The 16,649-nt window shown below is 38.0% G+C and overlaps 2 protein-coding genes across 2 annotated transcripts; both read left to right on the top strand.

Annotated features, from left to right (window-relative positions):
- Positions 1–94: 94 nt before the first annotated feature.
- Positions 95–2,911, top strand: c6h9orf85 (chromosome 6 C9orf85 homolog). The gene is made up of 4 exons (XM_042488494.1): positions 95–263; positions 573–679; positions 1,673–1,786; positions 2,356–2,911. The coding sequence occupies exons 1-4, from the start codon at positions 162–164 to the stop codon at positions 2,588–2,590; spliced, it is 558 nt and encodes a 185-aa protein (XP_042344428.1). The 5' UTR covers positions 95–161; the 3' UTR covers positions 2,591–2,911.
- A 2,751-nt stretch (positions 2,912–5,662) lies between these two features.
- Positions 5,663–14,707, top strand: gda (guanine deaminase). The gene is made up of 14 exons (XM_042488411.1): positions 5,663–5,865; positions 6,560–6,648; positions 6,751–6,922; positions 7,248–7,335; positions 11,008–11,113; positions 11,684–11,711; positions 11,820–11,927; positions 12,165–12,272; positions 12,414–12,511; positions 12,711–12,778; positions 13,733–13,879; positions 14,102–14,220; positions 14,327–14,354; positions 14,451–14,707. Exons 1-14 carry the CDS (start codon positions 5,737–5,739, stop codon positions 14,525–14,527), a joined length of 1,365 nt encoding a protein of 454 aa, XP_042344345.1. The 5' UTR covers positions 5,663–5,736; the 3' UTR covers positions 14,528–14,707.
- Positions 14,708–16,649: the final 1,942 nt, after the last annotated feature.

The raw sequence follows: 16,649 nt of genomic DNA, 5'->3' as shown, positions 1-16,649 counted from the left end.
TTGTTTTATATATTTCAACCACCTTTGAGAAAAGTGGAGGTTTTGACCTCCATGACGTTTCATGACGTACTTATACTTCTTCCGGGTTATTTTTCCTACTCGGCGTGGGTTCCGTATTTGTTATCCACATGACATGTGTAACAAAAAAATTGTAAAATAAGATGAGTTCGCAGAAAGGTAACGTATCTCGGTCACGAGCCCAGAAGCACCAAAACAGCACAGCCTTCAGAAACGACAAGTATGGAGCGACTGTACAAGTAAAGGTGTGTGCCGCGTTTAGCTAACCCAAAACTAGCTAGATACTGAGCTCAACTAAAGACACCTTAAAGTTTTGAATTAGCCTCAGTATAGATTGAGAAATATGCTATAAGTTAACTTTTGTCTGTCTGTAGCCATCCTTAAACGATATTTTGGTACTGTTGTTTGTCTTTATTCTTCTAGCAATGGACGTTTTCTCCTGTAATTTCTGTCAAGAATAATGCATTATTGAAGCTGTCATGTCTAACATGTTATAGCATCAATACTACAACATTTTCCTCACCATGTCTGTGTGTATGTGATCTCAATTATAGAAGGCAAATTCAAAAATCCACGATGGGCTCTGTCAACATTGTAAGGGTGTTCTTGAGTGGAAAGTGAAGTTCAACAAATACAAGACACTGACACAACCCAAAAAATGGTAAGTACACTTTGATACTGCAGACATTCACTATAGAAAACTATCTGCGCTGTTACAAGCACTCATGACTGCACACGTCTCAACTGATCGGTTACCAAAAAAAAAGAAAGATCTGTTACAGAAAATAAACATGTACAATATGGATTAGACTAGGTGGTGTATGGGAGAGTATACATAGATATGCCTTCCTCTTTTTCTGGACATTTACAGTAAAACTGTAGGTGTAATGATAATAATAATGCATTTGTTATTGCTAGTGTTTAATCCACCAATCCGCCGAAAAACCATTGGAATATATATAAGCATTTACCCACTTCCTCCTTGTTAACTTACCCATCTTCCTAGTAGTACATAAACCATATCAACTACTACTACACCACTGATTATACTTATCAGTTAATCAGTGTATTTATTGATGAACCAAAACACTTCCTCACATGAAGAAGGATCTTGTTAGGGAACTTAAGAAATGTTTCGGCATTATTTTGAGCAAAAGTGATGTCTTAACATTGAAGTTAAAAGGAGCCACTGGAAATTTAAAGGAGACAGGATGAAAGCACATGCTTGTGGCAAACCATTTGGCAGTGCATTGTAAGTATAATGAATCAGGGTCAGATTCCTTGTATGTGTGCGCATACTTGGCCAATAAAGCAGATTTTGACTCTAAATCTCACCTAATCTCAAAAGTAGGACTACAAAAATGCCCAAGACATTTTGTTTTGGTGTTGCTAAACACACTTGTGCTTAATTCAGCTGGCTCTCAGGAACACTGCTGATGTCCAGCAGATGTCCAGTTGTCTCCTGCTAGCATGGCAAACCACTGCTTTGTCAGCTGAGTTCAGGGATTCTACAGTCAGACTCAAACAGTCTTTTTAGGTGTCACACTATTGTATATGTGCAGTAAAGTGTTGTGTTTTGGATTTGTTATTCACTTGCAGTTGGTTCCAATGTTAAAATGTGTGACATTTGAACATGCATGTGTTCTTCTTGCAGTGTTAAGTGTTCTCAGAAGACCGTTAAGGATGCGTATCACATCATTTGTAAGCCCTGTTCTCTTCAGTTTGAGATTTGCTGCAAGTGTGGGAAGAAAGAGGAGATCGTTGTTCCGTAAGTGCTCCCGTATTATTAAAGTGTGTGCATTTATGTGTGCAGATTCCTACGGACAAAGCATTAAGTACTATGAAGTCATTTTGTGTTTATTTACCAAAATAATCAATGTTTCTGTTACCTATTGAGGAAAAATGCCCCCAATAAGTTTAGGTTTTTCTTTCTTCATGTTGCACATGTCGATTGAATTAAATTTTGTACATTTGCTACTTATCTGTAGGCAGTATTAAATCACATTTATAAAGACAACCTATTTTTCATCTTTGTGGGATCCCCTCAAAGAAATTCTACTGCAAGTCTGCCACCTTGTGAACAATGAGATACATTACAACTGATTCTTCAGAATAATTTAACTCACTGAAAGCATTTTAGCTCCATCTCTATTCAATACTATTCACACAAATAGTTTTCATTCAACATTTTGGTATCAGCTTATTCACATGTTTTATTTTATATTTTTTTTGTGATAAATTCATCATAAATTCATTAAAACTAAGGCATTTGCTCCAGTAGAAGTTAACATAAAAGCAGTGGACATTACCTCAATTTGTTTTTCTCTCACTATGTAGAATAAACTCACAAGGGGACAAGAAAGAGGAAGAAGAGGTTGTCGATCAGAGAAAGAAAGGATGTGGACAAAGGAGGAAGGACTTGGACGACTTGGACAGTGAGGACGATTATGATGAGGATGACTTAAGTGACCTTGAAGATGATAATGATTTAGATAGTGACTCAGAATCAAAGAAGACAAAGACAAAATCTGATGCACTCCCAGATGTATCCAGAGTCAATATTAAAGACTAAAGACAGTGTCTACCAACGACACCTCTTTGTTTTCACATGAGGTTTGAGACATGCTCATACTCAAATCAACAAATGCTTGATGCAGAACCTGGAAGATGAGTTAATGTCAAATCTGGGGCAGTTGGGTGCACAAAATCTACCAGATGATTCAGGAATATTTCAGACAGTTTCATCATTTTTTTTATACAAAGAACATTAAGTGCTATAAATTAGGATGAACAGACAATGTACTGTACATTTACAAACAATGTTAGCTAAATATATACTGTACATTTGAATATATACAATAAAAACCTGTACATGGTGTATATTCACTTAAAATTTCTGCATCCAAGCTACCAATTCTTCACACAATAACTGAACTTATAGAAGCCTTGAAGTGTCACAGCACTAAAAGCAGAAGTAGAAAACATCGGGAACTGACTCTGACATATTGACCGTGTCACAAAAAGAGTCACAAAAAGGTGAAAAAAGTCAAAACAGCAGCCCTGCAATAAATCCTACCCTTATGAAGGTTATAATGTTCAGTAAACTTTTTAGAGAGGTGCTGATTCAACTCTATCACAACAATAGAGGCTGTAGTTTGTGTTGCTGTTGAATTACAGTGTATTATAATGAGAAGTGTTTCTAATATTTTGTACACTGCATTTATAACGCTAAATATTCCAGACATCTTAGTATAATTGCAAAAAAGATATTCTATAGTTTTAAGGGTTTTAATGTGTTAAAAGTGCATGAATATTGCTGTTTTGAGCTTGTCCCACAGCTAGACTTTCTATAATCCTCTGTAGAATATTAAGTATTTAATTAAAAAAAAAAATCAAATAGATCTCCCCAAGGGTGACTCAAATAGTTTTACATGTGCAGTTTGCACTACAATACCCAGTGCCTTTCAAACTTTTAAACATCATAAAAAATGTATACCATCTGTAATAGAACTTCACCAATCATCCAGTCATTTTCAATTTGCCAACTAATTTGGTTTGAGTAATATTTTTAGCTTCTTAATTCTGAAAAAAAAGCCAGAAGGTCTTTTGGTTGTGGACAAAACAAGACATTTGAGGGTGTCATCTTTGGCTTTTGGAAAAAGTGATCAACATTTTTAGCCATTCTCCGACATTTTATAGAGCAAACAATAAACCACAGACCAACTGGCAATGAAAATAATTGTTACTTGCAACCCTGAATGTAACCTTCACAAGTATTGTTTTCTTGACGTGTTTGCTCATTTCAGTACAGTTGAGATGCTGCTGTTTCGGGCGCTGTAATGGAGTGCACTCATTCACTCTCCTGGCAGGAAATGGTTATGCTTAAGTTCTCATTTTTTTCTACTATTTTCAGCTGCCCTTTACACTAACTGTGACTTCATAACCTGTAGAAACACATCTTAAGCTAGTGTGTGGTCATTCATCATGAGGGGTTGATAAATTTAAAAGAATGTGGCAACATGTTAAACCTCGCTTCCTCATTATGAATGTGGCGTGAAGGGATGGATGGATAATCAGTGACCTCATGGGATGCTGTTCATGGATGCCGCCTGATGTGTTTCTCACATGGCTCTTTTCTGCTTATACACTCATGACTGTAGTTCAACATTTGGACCTAATGTTGACTCTGGATCTGTTCCAACTAACAGGTTTACTGAACCAGAAGTTACTCTGTATTTAAAAGATAAAAATGATGATTTGTTAGCTTTAATAAAGAAATGTTTGGACTGGCAAGCAAAGGGATTTAAGTTGTGGATGTAAATGTTTTAGAATTACTAAAGCACTTTTTTTATTACCCGATTATACTGCGAATGGGCCCATCATTACCACTCTATTGCTACACTTTCTGCCCAGTTGTGACCTTAAAATGTTTCTGCTGTCATTACAAAAAAAAATCCCTATCATTAGCAACATATTCTCACTGTAAGTAGCAAAATATTACATGGCTATTATCTCTTTACCCTTCTTATTATTACCCTTTTATTAGCAATAATCACACCATCATTTCCTTGTTATTATGAAGACTCTAAAATGTTATTTCAAATACCACGAGAACCTGTTTGTCAAACATGGGTAAAAGGCAGAAGAACAAGACCACCCAAGACATTACACACAATGGGCATGCCCAAAATAATTACAGTGTCTGCAATATTTAAGTTAGTTTAAAATTCAACTAAGTTCAGGAGTAAGAGTTGCATATTATTATATTATTTTGTGTGTATACTGTGTATATGGTCATAGACCTGTTGCTGTAACACTAGACAGACGGTACAGAATGTCCTCTTGTATTTGTCTATATATAGCCACCTCGCTCTGCAAAATGCAGTTGAGGAGACTTACAGAAATTAAAAACTTGTATTAATAATAATTTGGTGCACCCTTGAGAACTCACAGGTCCACCTGAACCTACTCTGAACATAGATAAGACATTGTGAATGAGAGTTTTATTGTCAACCTGACTGAAGTATTGTCCTCAGAGATGACCATGCAGGTATTTATGAGGCTTAAAGGTCAGACTGCCTAAATATTAAACAGGAGTGATTCTGCAGAGACTGAGCAGCTGAGCTGTTTGTTTCATTTATTTTAATGGCACTGACACTCTTCACTCATTCTTTGGGTTTAAAAAAAGTGGAGTAGGATTTTATGTCATCTTGCACAAAAAGATGATGATTACATATATTTTGCACAACAGAGTATTGCAGTCGTGTAATTTTTTCCTGCATCTGGCCTACGTGGTGCATGTGAGCTACGTGTCCTGTATGACAGCAGCATCTGGTAACTCATAAATTGTTTGGGCTGTTAAGTGTGCTGAAATAACGCGCACAGCTCAAAGGCGCTTCGTTGCTGCATCTGTATAATAACATCTGTAAAACAAAAGCAAAACTAGGAGCGTTAGCTTATCACTTAGTCTCGGGGACTCTGTGACCGGTGATAAGTTGTACCATAAAGACGTGACGATCAGACAAACCCCAACACACGCACACATATACAGACACACACCCTATCTTCTCATTGGCTGCAGAGTGTCTTTATAATCAGGTGGAGCCGCGCGTCCTCTTGGTGCGTCGTGGTGATCGGAGCTCTCCGAGGACAAAACGCCGGTGCGCTGTTGCTGCTGCAGGTGTCTTACTGCTCCACTCCGACTGATCTATAGGAAAGATGGCAAACTCTAAAAAATCCGCCACCGAAATTGCTCGGGTCTTCAGGGGAACATTTATTCACTCAACGCAGCAAGCAGTGCTGCAGATCCTGGAGGATGAGCTCCTGGGAGTGGATTCAGATGGAAAGGTTTGTCGAACTCTACAATATCTAAAACTGCTTTTGGACTGATTTCTGAAGTAAGCAGTTTTTCAAAAACTATTTCTGTTTTTTTAAACATGGCAGGAGTGTTTGGCTGACATCTATAATTTTATATATATACATATATACATATATATATATATATAAAACTCATACTACTCTGTGCGCAGAGGCACAATTAGGCACATTTGATATTGTCCTTTTACAAACGGATAAAGCAAATGTTACACAAAACCTTAATTGTCTCTCATAGTCAGCTGTTGTTGCTGAGCAACTTTTACAATGTTGTCCACACGAAGCTGATGAAACTAAAGGCTCAATGACATTCTTAAGTACCATCTTAAAAAACAAGTGGGATTAAAATTCATAGGATACCCTTAAACCACCTGAAGTATGCATAAAATCGTCCATACCCTGTTGTTATCAACAAGGAAATACAATATGTGGACATTGTGGAGGTCATACAGTTATTAAGGAGGTGGATCGCAGATATGGGCGAACTGTGTAATGAAAAGACATGTACACAGAAGGGATGCTTTTTACAGAATATCTCACAGAGCACCTGTATGACATAGAAGCTGCTGATGAATATACAAGATAAATGGTAAATATGTAGTCCTACTCGCACTTAGGGTCTTCTCCCATTTTTGTAATAATCAACTCGATTTCATTCTGCCATCAGATTGCTTTCATTGGGAATGGCACAGAGCTAGACAGACTTTCTCAGACTTTTGGATTCAGTCCATGTGAAGTCACTCAATTGCAACAACAGTAAGTCGAGTAAATTAATTACTGAATTTTGCAATAGTATATCAATAACAACTCAGTTCCTAAATATGTCATAAAACATTTTCATGGCTTGATGCGCTGCAGTGAGTTCTTCATGCCAGGACTGGTGGACACTCACATCCATGCATCCCAGTACAGCTATGCTGGCACAGCTCTGGACATGCCCTTACTGCAGTGGCTCAATACCTACACCTTTCCTGTGGAGTCACGCTTCAAGGATTTGGAGTTTGCCCACAGTGTCTACTCCCAAATAGTGGTGAGTTTCCTGCATCATGAATTAAGTGTCAGTTAAAATGTGTACATAAGCTTTGCATCACTCACGGGTGCCATGTGAATTAAACAGGCAGGGAGCCACAACTGAGCTTTGTACCACATTACCACATATATTTACCACATGTAAGTTTAACATCATTGCAATTAGCCAGTTACAAAAGTGCAGACATTCGATGAGGTTTCCTCTCTTGTCACAGCTTATCATCTGAGAAGGGTGTGAACAGTTTAGTGGCCTAACAATTTATAGAAAAGAGGGAAAATATTTGAATGTTTTCTTAATCCTGTAATATGATCCCTGCACTTTACAGAAAAGGACCCTGAGGAATGGAACAACCACTGCATGTTACTTTGCTACCATACATACAGATGCCTCACTCTTGTTGGGCCAGATTGCAAGTAAAATGCCTCACACACACACACACACACACTCTAATATGACACAATCTCTCATATGGATCGTGGCCTGGGAAGTTAGAAACATAACAAACATTTTTGTTCAGGTTGTTTTTGTTTTTTTTTTATTTAAAATGGTCTTTAAATATGTAGGATTCCTAATTATTATTGATTATTTTTATCATCTGAGCATGACATGTGACACTTTGCAATAATAGCCAGTTTGGCGCAAGAGAGGTAACAAAAAAAAATGGTGAGGCAGAAACATTGGCATATGTACAACTCAGGGAAATGGGATCCTTGTTCCATTATGCACCTTAACAATACACCAGAAAGCAATGCAATACAGTACAGTAGGTGTTTGCATCAGGCCCATAGCTCTCCATAAAGTGTCACTTTTGGCCCTCCATGGGAAGAGTTTGGGCACTCCTGGTCTTGGCCATAATACTGCAAAAATATTTAACCCCTATAGTTTAAATTGATCACCTCTGTGGGTGGTTGGGAGGTTATACATGCATAGGCTCTGTCCCTAATGGCAAATTTGGAGGCAGATGCTAAAAAAGGGAAAAAATGGGAAAACACAAGTATTGCAAGTCTGTTAACACAGCCAGGTTATATTCATAGTAATGCGGTGCATAAAGAAAGAGATGGTCAATCACTGTCTGACATATTCAAGCTGTATCATTTGTGTAAGCAGAGCAGCAGCTTACTATGCGAGAATAGATCGACAGTTTATGCTTTCAGATTGAGCTCAGTAACTGTAATTCATATCTTTCATTACAGTATATCTGACACTGCTTCAAAGCGCTGATTTGTTTTTCTAAACTCATCAAAGTCAAAATGGTCCTGTTTACCTCAGTAGCCTCAACTGAAACACACTTATTTTGTTCACCTTTACGCCTTGTGCTTATCATCATGGTGTCATCTTATGTAATACTGAGCACACACACACACACACACACACACACACACACACACACACACACACACACACACACACACACACACTTGAATGTGTAATGAAACAGCCATACTGAATTGATCCCTGGCTTTGGCAGCTTTACACAGTCATTCTGTGTTATCAGGGTCATTGAACCTTCAACTTTGTCCTGTTCAGAGCAGCTGCTTCATTTTGTTGTTCTTTTAACCTAAGCATGCATATGAATGTATGTGCTTTTTTTGTAGAATTCCCATCACATATTTAAAATGTATTCTTAATTTCTTCTTTATTAGTTAATTTTTTTATAAATGTTATGTAAGGAAGAAAAATGATACACACATACAAAATCCAATGTGCTATATTTTCTCAGGCAAGACTCTTGTAAGGTCCAATGTTCATGGTCCCAGAGAAATCTGATATATATGCTAATTTTCTGCCTGATTTGACAGCAAATGTTCAGTCACAGTAGCACAAAGCTCTCCCACAGTCCCTGAGTGACCTGATGATTATGTACAGTATCTGTAAAACTAAACTCGTTGAAGTAAAACTTTAAACTTAACATGAGTGGGTATCACCTCTTGTATGCCCTCTCTCCCAAACCACATAACACCCGCACTGTGTGTCATTAATATAAGTATGATTCATCAACACTATGAACTGTTATTAAAAAGTACAAACATCAACTACGTAATCATTAGTTAACATCCCACCATTGGCCATAACCAAGTGGTGCAGCTGTGTGGTTACAAAAATCATCGGCCACTTATACGTTCCCTGGTTCTAGTAGATAATTTATAGTATAGGCACTGCACACCCAGTGTCAGTTAGCCAGCGTGCAAATCTCAGGTGCCCGAAGCTAGCTCCCCTAAATGTTATGCAATCATTTTATTAATTTAATTAATTTCCTGCTATGACATGCCAAAATGTTTGCATTGAAAACAGGTCTATCACGCATCTCCTCAGGCTAAGGTTGGGTTGAACTGTTCTGGAAATATACCAATAAAAATGATATGCGTGTGATTTGTTTCAAACGAAACAAAGTTCACACTCCCAAGAGCTCTTATCATCTTCCATGAAATCACCTGTGTGAGGTTTACCATAAGTGTGCAAGTCCTTTAGAATCTCTATAGAGGCCGTATGTTTGGCACATCCAAATTCATGGATGAAAAATTGTGCTGTGACAAGGGTTATGTATTGATACTGTATACTTTTAATGTACTGACTGAAATAACCAGTGGAACCAGTCCAATCTTTTTTGTACCCAGATCTAGAAAAAATATATTATTTTTATGGTAGAAGGTTTTGTCTGCAGCCAGTCACGGCAAGCATTCTTGGATTTAATGCTATGTGTGATTGGCCAACAACTGCAGAAGCTACAGCCCATACAGTCTGTGGTGTGCAGAACAAAAGTCAAATGACAGGAAGTGCAACAAGATGACACAACTATAGTTATAGTTAAATGTTTTGTCACATGTTCAGTTGGCATAGACAGTAGGCATGTGACATAATTTTCACGCAGAACTCCATACATTTTCTTATTGATACAAAGAACACATCATTGTCATTTGACATGATGGCGGAGATGTTCCTCTTTTTCTGAGCAGATATTTTGAAATCTCAAAGCAGGACCAGAAGAAAATTTGACTACACTAGTTGCAGATAAAGTTGTCATTGAAGAACTGACAACATTTCTCAACACAAGCATTTTTGGTTTACATCGTATGCAGTTTGGTTTCAAAGCAAATCCTTTCACCAACTCTACTACCTTGCACTAAATAAAGCAAATAAATCAAAGCTCAGCAAAGAAGGAGTGGTTTGGTGCTGTATTATTTTAAAATCTCTGTAACACATTTAATACAATCAATTAGGCCAATGATGTTTTAATATAGAAACGTAACTTTTCATCAAGAGCACTGGCATGGATGTCTTCGAATTGACCTCTCAGGATGCAAAGTGTTAAAGTTTGTGATGCACTGTCCAGTAATATGAAGTGCACAGTGGGTGTTCTACAAGGTTTAGTGTTAGGCTCCCTGCTATTCATCCTATATATAAATGATCTCCCTCCACAGTGTCATGATGTAGAACTGCACATGTATGCAGATGACACTGTTGTATACACACATGCAAAAACAATTGAGTTAGCAGATGCCAAACTAACAACTGGGCGTGAAAGGATCGCACTGTGGGTCAGTCATGTCTGAGTCCTCCTGATGCATATATTCTTATCTAAGCTGAGAGAATCGACTTGGTCTGTGATTTTAAATATCTTGGTCTGATATTGGATCCAAATCTGAACTTAAAAGAAACATGTTAAAAAGTAGTTGATATTGCAAAGTACAAATTGGCAAACTACTGATACAGTGCATCAAAGGGTGACATTTGTGTTTAAACTGTACATGGTCCCTTTTTAAAAAGATGGGACATGAAAGACAGGGCTAGGACGATAGCTTAGATGGTAACTGTTGATGTGCATGACCTATGTGTGTGCATGTGTACTTGTGGGTTGTGTATGTATGTATCCGTACGTGATGCATGTATGTATGGTATGTGTGCGGCAAGTTTGTGCATTCATACTATAGAAGAAGACAAGGGCTTAGCGAGTGACAGCAGGGATTGACTCTAACATGTGAAGGACCTGGAATGCTATGATATGCTGCAGGCAACACTTTACGGATTAATGTTTACTCATGGTCTCATTACTCAACAAACTTACTCAACAAACGTGTTTTTTACAGATGACTTTGGACAGCGTGCGTTGGTGGGCAAAGTGTGTATGGACAGGAACAATTCTGTGAAACATTACAAAGAGACAAATCAGGAGTCTCAAGAGGAAACTTGTCGGTGGGTACCAACTGTTTTATACAGTGCGAAGGAGTTCAGGCATGTGTTGACTCAAGCTGTACAGCGTAGTGAAATGACATAGAGGTCAAAGGTATTCTAAACTGTGTCAAACAGTGATGTATATTAGTCTTACAGTAGCCAATAGGTGCCCTTTTAAAACATTATTTAACACAGACAATAGTTCATTCAACAGCGTAATGCTGAGGATTTTACTTTGGTGAGAATAAACAGAGTGTGGAAGTATTCATTCATTTGAGCGAGGCTACAAATTTAGTTACAATGATTTTCTTCAATGAGTGTTAGAGAAGATGCGGCTTTCAGTTTAGCACTTGAAGCTACTACAATAATCTAATAGAATATAACAGATAGAGACTGATATGTCAAAGATAGTTGAGATGTACATTGCTATTGTATACTATTTGTAACCGTTCATGTACAAGGAGTCCAATATATCTCTCTGAGTGTGGCAAATGTCACCACAACTGCATTTTTAATGGTAATATAACATTTCCTTTCTTTTGACTCTCAACTGTTGACTTTGAGTTACAGTCATTGTTTTGTTCCCTCAAGGTTCATTGCAGAGCTCTTGAACAAAAAGGTAAGGAAATGCAATAAACAGTATAACTCAAGGATGTAAGACAAAAAATCAAGGTTGGCCTGTGTTTAATAAGAAACATATATAAATCCACTGTTGTTTTTCTGATAGTACCCTCTAGTGAGGCCAGTGGTGACTCCCCGCTTCGCTCTGTCCTGCTCAGGAGCCTTGCTGGGACAGCTGGGAGCAATCGCTAAGAATAACAACCTGCACATTCAAGTAAGCTGTGGCAACCAAACCAGGCAAAGTCCACTGGGGACTGTTGTCTTAGAGACTGTTTAGTATTGGACCTGTTGGGGGTTTGAACAACAACAGAATAAGATTTGGCATTAGTTATCCTGTGATTGCACTGCCACATTCAAGGCTATATATAAATCATTGCTTCAGCTTTTGTCAAGCTTTTGTCACCTCAGTTTATCTCAAAGCAACTGTTTAATGACATGTGTTTACTTCCAGAGCCATATTAGTGAAAACACTGAGGAAATCAAGCTTGTAAAGGAGCTGTTTCCTGATTCAGAGTCTTACACAGATGTCTATCACAAACACAACCTGCTCACTGACAAGGTGAGGACACAGTCACCGTCACATGCTTTTTTCTATTTAGTAGAAAAATATAAATGCTGATCAAAAAAAAATACTAAACATGATGATGATGATGATGATGATGATGATGATGATGATGACGATGACAATGATAATATACAGACAGTGATGGCCCATGGCTGCTACCTCAGCGATGAAGAGTTGGCTCTGTTCAGAGAGACAGGAGCCTCTTTGTCTCACTGTCCCAACTCCAACATTTCGTAAGTCTCTGAAAGTTTCTCAAGACTCTATGTGACCTAATGCCGTTAACAAAGTGCCATAAAGATTTGCATGACACGTTTTACAATAAAATAGCACTTAAGCAATACAGTAAAACATAACATTGTATATGCCTGAATGCAACAGATATGCAACAGATGAAACTTTACCTGCTCTCTGTCTCTCTCATTGTTTGCCCAGGTTGTGCAGTGGATTGTTGGATGTCCGCAATGTCCTGAAACACAAAGTAAAGCTGGGGCTGGGAACAGGTGAGTGCAGAGCTAGTATGTGCACATTGTAACTCTCTAGTAAAGCCAGGCAACGTTTGATCATGTTTATTACACCCACATAAGTGGTGAAATCGTGTTGTCTATGATCTGGCTTTCAGCAGAGAGATATACACAAGGACATTGTTATATCAGGTTTTACAGTGATCGATCATTTTAGTGTATTAAAGAAAGATTTCACTGCTGGAAAAGTTGGTCAATTCATAAAACTGGGCTGTCTGCAACCGCTTGTCTTCGTAAGGGCCGCTGCCTAGTTTTACGGTTTGATCTCGTTTTTTTTCAGCCTCCCTTATTCACAATACAAGAAACCGTATGGTGTTCACTTCCTGTCCACAAACTCTCATATTAAAGCTAAACAGTGCACTCAAATATTTTTCTGAAAACATTTTAGGCAAAAAAAAAAAAAAAAATAGACAATAGTGTGAAACAATCTCTGTTAGAGATGATAGTTTGTTCTGACTTTTCTCTATCCGTTTCTATACTTTTTGTATCTGTGGTAGCAGGAAGCATTCAAAAATAAGGAAATATAATCTGTGGATTAGATATGAGATGAGAAATCGGCTGGGAAATCTGAGCACTTGCACATACTGTTCACATTGTAATGATACAAAACCGGTTGAAAATCGGCAAAGTATCCCTTTAATGAGTATAGCAGAGAGATTTGGCTCGCAGGTCAGCTGTCCACCAGCTGATCACTTTGTTTTGATTGTGCTGGTTTACACTGGTTACTTCGGGGTTTTTTTAACTAACAGTTGAAAGCTGAGAAACTAAATGTTTAAAAAAACAGCATATGGAGTTGGTCCTTTAACTTCAGGCTTTGAAACAGCAGAAATTTGAAAATGCATTTTCATATCTTCAATACTTGTTTTTGAGTCCTTGTGTCTGCATGCATACTTGTATTCCTCCAACCCGTCTCTTCTGTGTTTGTGATGTCAGATGTGGCAGGGGGCTACTCGGCCTCTATGTTTGATGCTATGAGGAAAGCTCTGGACACATCCAAAATGTTGACCATTCAGAACCCAGAGTACGACACACTCACCTTTGAGGAAGTGTTCAGACTGGCCACACTGGGAGGCAGCCAAGGTAAGACATAAAACCAGCTGCTATTTAAAAACAAAGATGGAATTGCCAGTCATGTTTTTCATCAACGGTCTTGCTGTCCTCTCCAAGTCACTCTGTACCAGAAATACCTGATTCAACACGCATGTGGCTGTGGGAACGAGATATTTTTGATGATGACTGATTGCAATTTTACAGGAGGGTTCCAAAAACAATACTTTCTTTTATTATGTGTTTTATTTGTAGCTTTGTCCCTGGATGACCAGACAGGGAACTTTGAGGTGGGCAAAGACTTTGATGCCCTGAGGGTGAATGTTGCCGCTCCTGGTGGACCTATCGACCTCATACAGTGTGAGGAGCCAAAGGTTGGTACTGGATCTTAATCTATTCATACACATTTGTAAACAAATAAATAAAAGCAGAAAACTTTGATTTCAGTGTAACACTAATTTATCATCACTTCAATTTCAGATTATTCTGGAAAAGTTCATGAATTTGGGTGAGTGTCAGTTTCCATTGACTAGTCCAAACTCTCCAGAATCTTGTATGCCACTCATCATTTACTTTATGTTTGTCTCTTTTACTTGTTTGACAGGTGATGATCGTAACATAGTAGAGGTGTTTGTGGCTGGGAGGAGGGTGGTACCATTCACAGAGCAAACAACAGAGTAAACCAAAATACACGTACATCTGAGACACATTATGTGCAGCCCAAGGAATAATCAGCATGAAGCGCCCCACTGTGTCAGGAACTGCACTGCTGCACAATTCTCCAGGGCTACTAGGACAAATAAGTAGAAAATTAATTGTCACTGTAAACATTTACTGTTAAATCCAGAGGACAGAATAGGCAACATGTGATTTCTGAGGTTCAGTAAGGGTCATGCATGCCTGTGATCAACTGAGCTCACATTCAGTCTGTTTTTTAAGCCTTCATGGGCAATTACTGGGATTTAAAATAGGAAATAAGGGATTTGTTGAGTGCTGTGAACATTTTACTTTTTGCTCACAGTCTTTTGCTGATTAAGTCATTTTTTATATTCATGTGCTCATTGCCGTAGATGTTTTGTTATATTAACCTAAACTGCTTACTTAAAGGGGACCTATTATGATGACTTTCAGTTTCATACTTAGTTCATACTTTTATACTTTGAATTCTCCAGTGTTCCAAAAACGCTTCACTTTCCTCATACTATCTGCCTGAATATACCTGTATTCACCCGGAAAAGTGTCATTTGAGCACCTGTCTCTTTAAGCCCCCTTCCCGAAAAAAAAAAAGTCTGCTCTGATTGGTCAGTATTTCTCTGCGCTTTCGGCATCTCTAAAGCCCCCACGAACGCAACTGGGCTTTGAAGCCAATTTGACACAGTGTACCAACCTGGGGGTCCGTCACGTGATGCTGTGGGGCCTGAAAGCCTTTTTCCCATAGACTAACACCCTGAAAGAGATATATTGGTGGATTATTTTTTTTCAAGGTACATCAACGACCCATTAACACTTAAAAAGCCCTTATTTAAGTTTTAGGTCCAAAAAGTTTAAATGTTGCAACATTGGAAACCAAGATTATATGTTTCCCCAACTTTGGGTAAGTTTATAAATACATGTGGCACTTTAGCCTATCTGTTATGTGAACACTTGCAGTAGCGTGCCCATCACAGATTACCATGAAGATGCTGATGTCAGCTTGTCACGAAGGGAGAAAAAGTGTTGGAAACAGTCTTCAGAACGGTTTGAAGTCTGAGGGTTTTGCACACAGGGAATACTTTGATGTACTTTCACCTCATCATTTGAAACTTTGGTCACCTTCAATATGCTCAACCAACACTGTAACATTATATTTAACACAGAAAATAAGGAAAGGCATAGTAGGTCTCCTTTAAACTACTAGATATACAAGCAGCGGTGATGGTGTGTTTACTATAACATATTTTCCATTGCATTGATATCACATTGTGTTCCCTCAAGAAATTTAATCTGGACAATTATTATTATCATTATTAATTATGCTGACATAGGACTTTTCTCTGGTGACGTGTAACTGCAGTGCTCAGTATTGCCGCAGTGCCTGACCTGATTATCTTCAGTTGCTTGGTGATCTGATTTTCATGCTTGTGTGGCTGGAAGATGCCTTGTGATCAGGAGACTGGGACTGACTTGAGTTATAGTCACTAGTCATTCAATTTTTACACTGTACACTCCACTCAGGTGCTGAAAATGACAAAAGTACAGACGTGTTTCATAGTTTTCCCTTAATTTCTGTATGACTCAGCCAATATGGTGAAACTCATGATACAAAGTTACCATACCAGTTGGAGGACTGTTCTCTATTTTTATTGTTTATTTGAACATTTAGCAGTGCTAACATTTTACCTCAAAATCTACGCCCTCATTTTACTCAGAGTAAAGTGATATTACACTCAACCTGGTGCCTTATTATCCTAATTATTTTGATATAGGTCTGCCATATTAACCTCTGATTTATTCATCAGTCAAAATTTTGCAACTGAGATTGCTGATTCAAGGTGCTGCCTAATTTTAATGTGCATATGTTTTTATATTATCATTTCAAACTATCTTATAAATGTTCGAAAATTAAGGGAAATCAAACCAACGGATTGCTGAATACATGTCTGTCCTGATGAATAAGAATGTATTTAAGACGAGTTAACTTTTATACTTTATTGTAGTCAATTTTATCATAACATATCTACGCTCTACAGAATGACACCAGAGTTTATGTGTTAGAGGTACTCTTTATACTTTTTGCTATGTCATATCATGGAAGTGCGAAATA

This window comes from Plectropomus leopardus, chromosome 6 (genome assembly GCF_008729295.1).
Source record: "Plectropomus leopardus isolate mb chromosome 6, YSFRI_Pleo_2.0, whole genome shotgun sequence".
Lineage (NCBI taxonomy): Eukaryota > Metazoa > Chordata > Actinopteri > Perciformes > Serranidae > Plectropomus > Plectropomus leopardus.
This window is presented reverse-complemented; position numbering and strand designations above follow the sequence as displayed.

What these genes read in the sequence shown, in the direction of transcription:
- c6h9orf85 (XM_042488494.1), top strand. Translation starts at nt 162, where the DNA reads ATGAGTTCGCAGAAAGGTAACGTATCTCGGTCACGAGCCCAGAAGCAC. An exon ending in CTGACACAACCCAAAAAATG is followed by an intron (nt 680 to 1,672) that starts GTAAGTACACTT and finishes TTCTTCTTGCAG; the next exon opens with TGTTAAGTGTTCTCAGAAGA. An exon ending in AAAGAGGAGATCGTTGTTCC is followed by an intron (nt 1,787 to 2,355) that starts GTAAGTGCTCCC and finishes CTCACTATGTAG; the next exon opens with AATAAACTCACAAGGGGACA.
- gda (XM_042488411.1), top strand. Translation starts at nt 5,737, where the DNA reads ATGGCAAACTCTAAAAAATCCGCCACCGAAATTGCTCGGGTCTTCAGG. An exon ending in GAGTGGATTCAGATGGAAAG is followed by an intron (nt 5,866 to 6,559) that starts GTTTGTCGAACT and finishes TTCTGCCATCAG; the next exon opens with ATTGCTTTCATTGGGAATGG. An exon ending in CTTGTTGGGCCAGATTGCAA is followed by an intron (nt 7,336 to 11,007) that starts GTAAAATGCCTC and finishes TGTTTTTTACAG; the next exon opens with ATGACTTTGGACAGCGTGCG.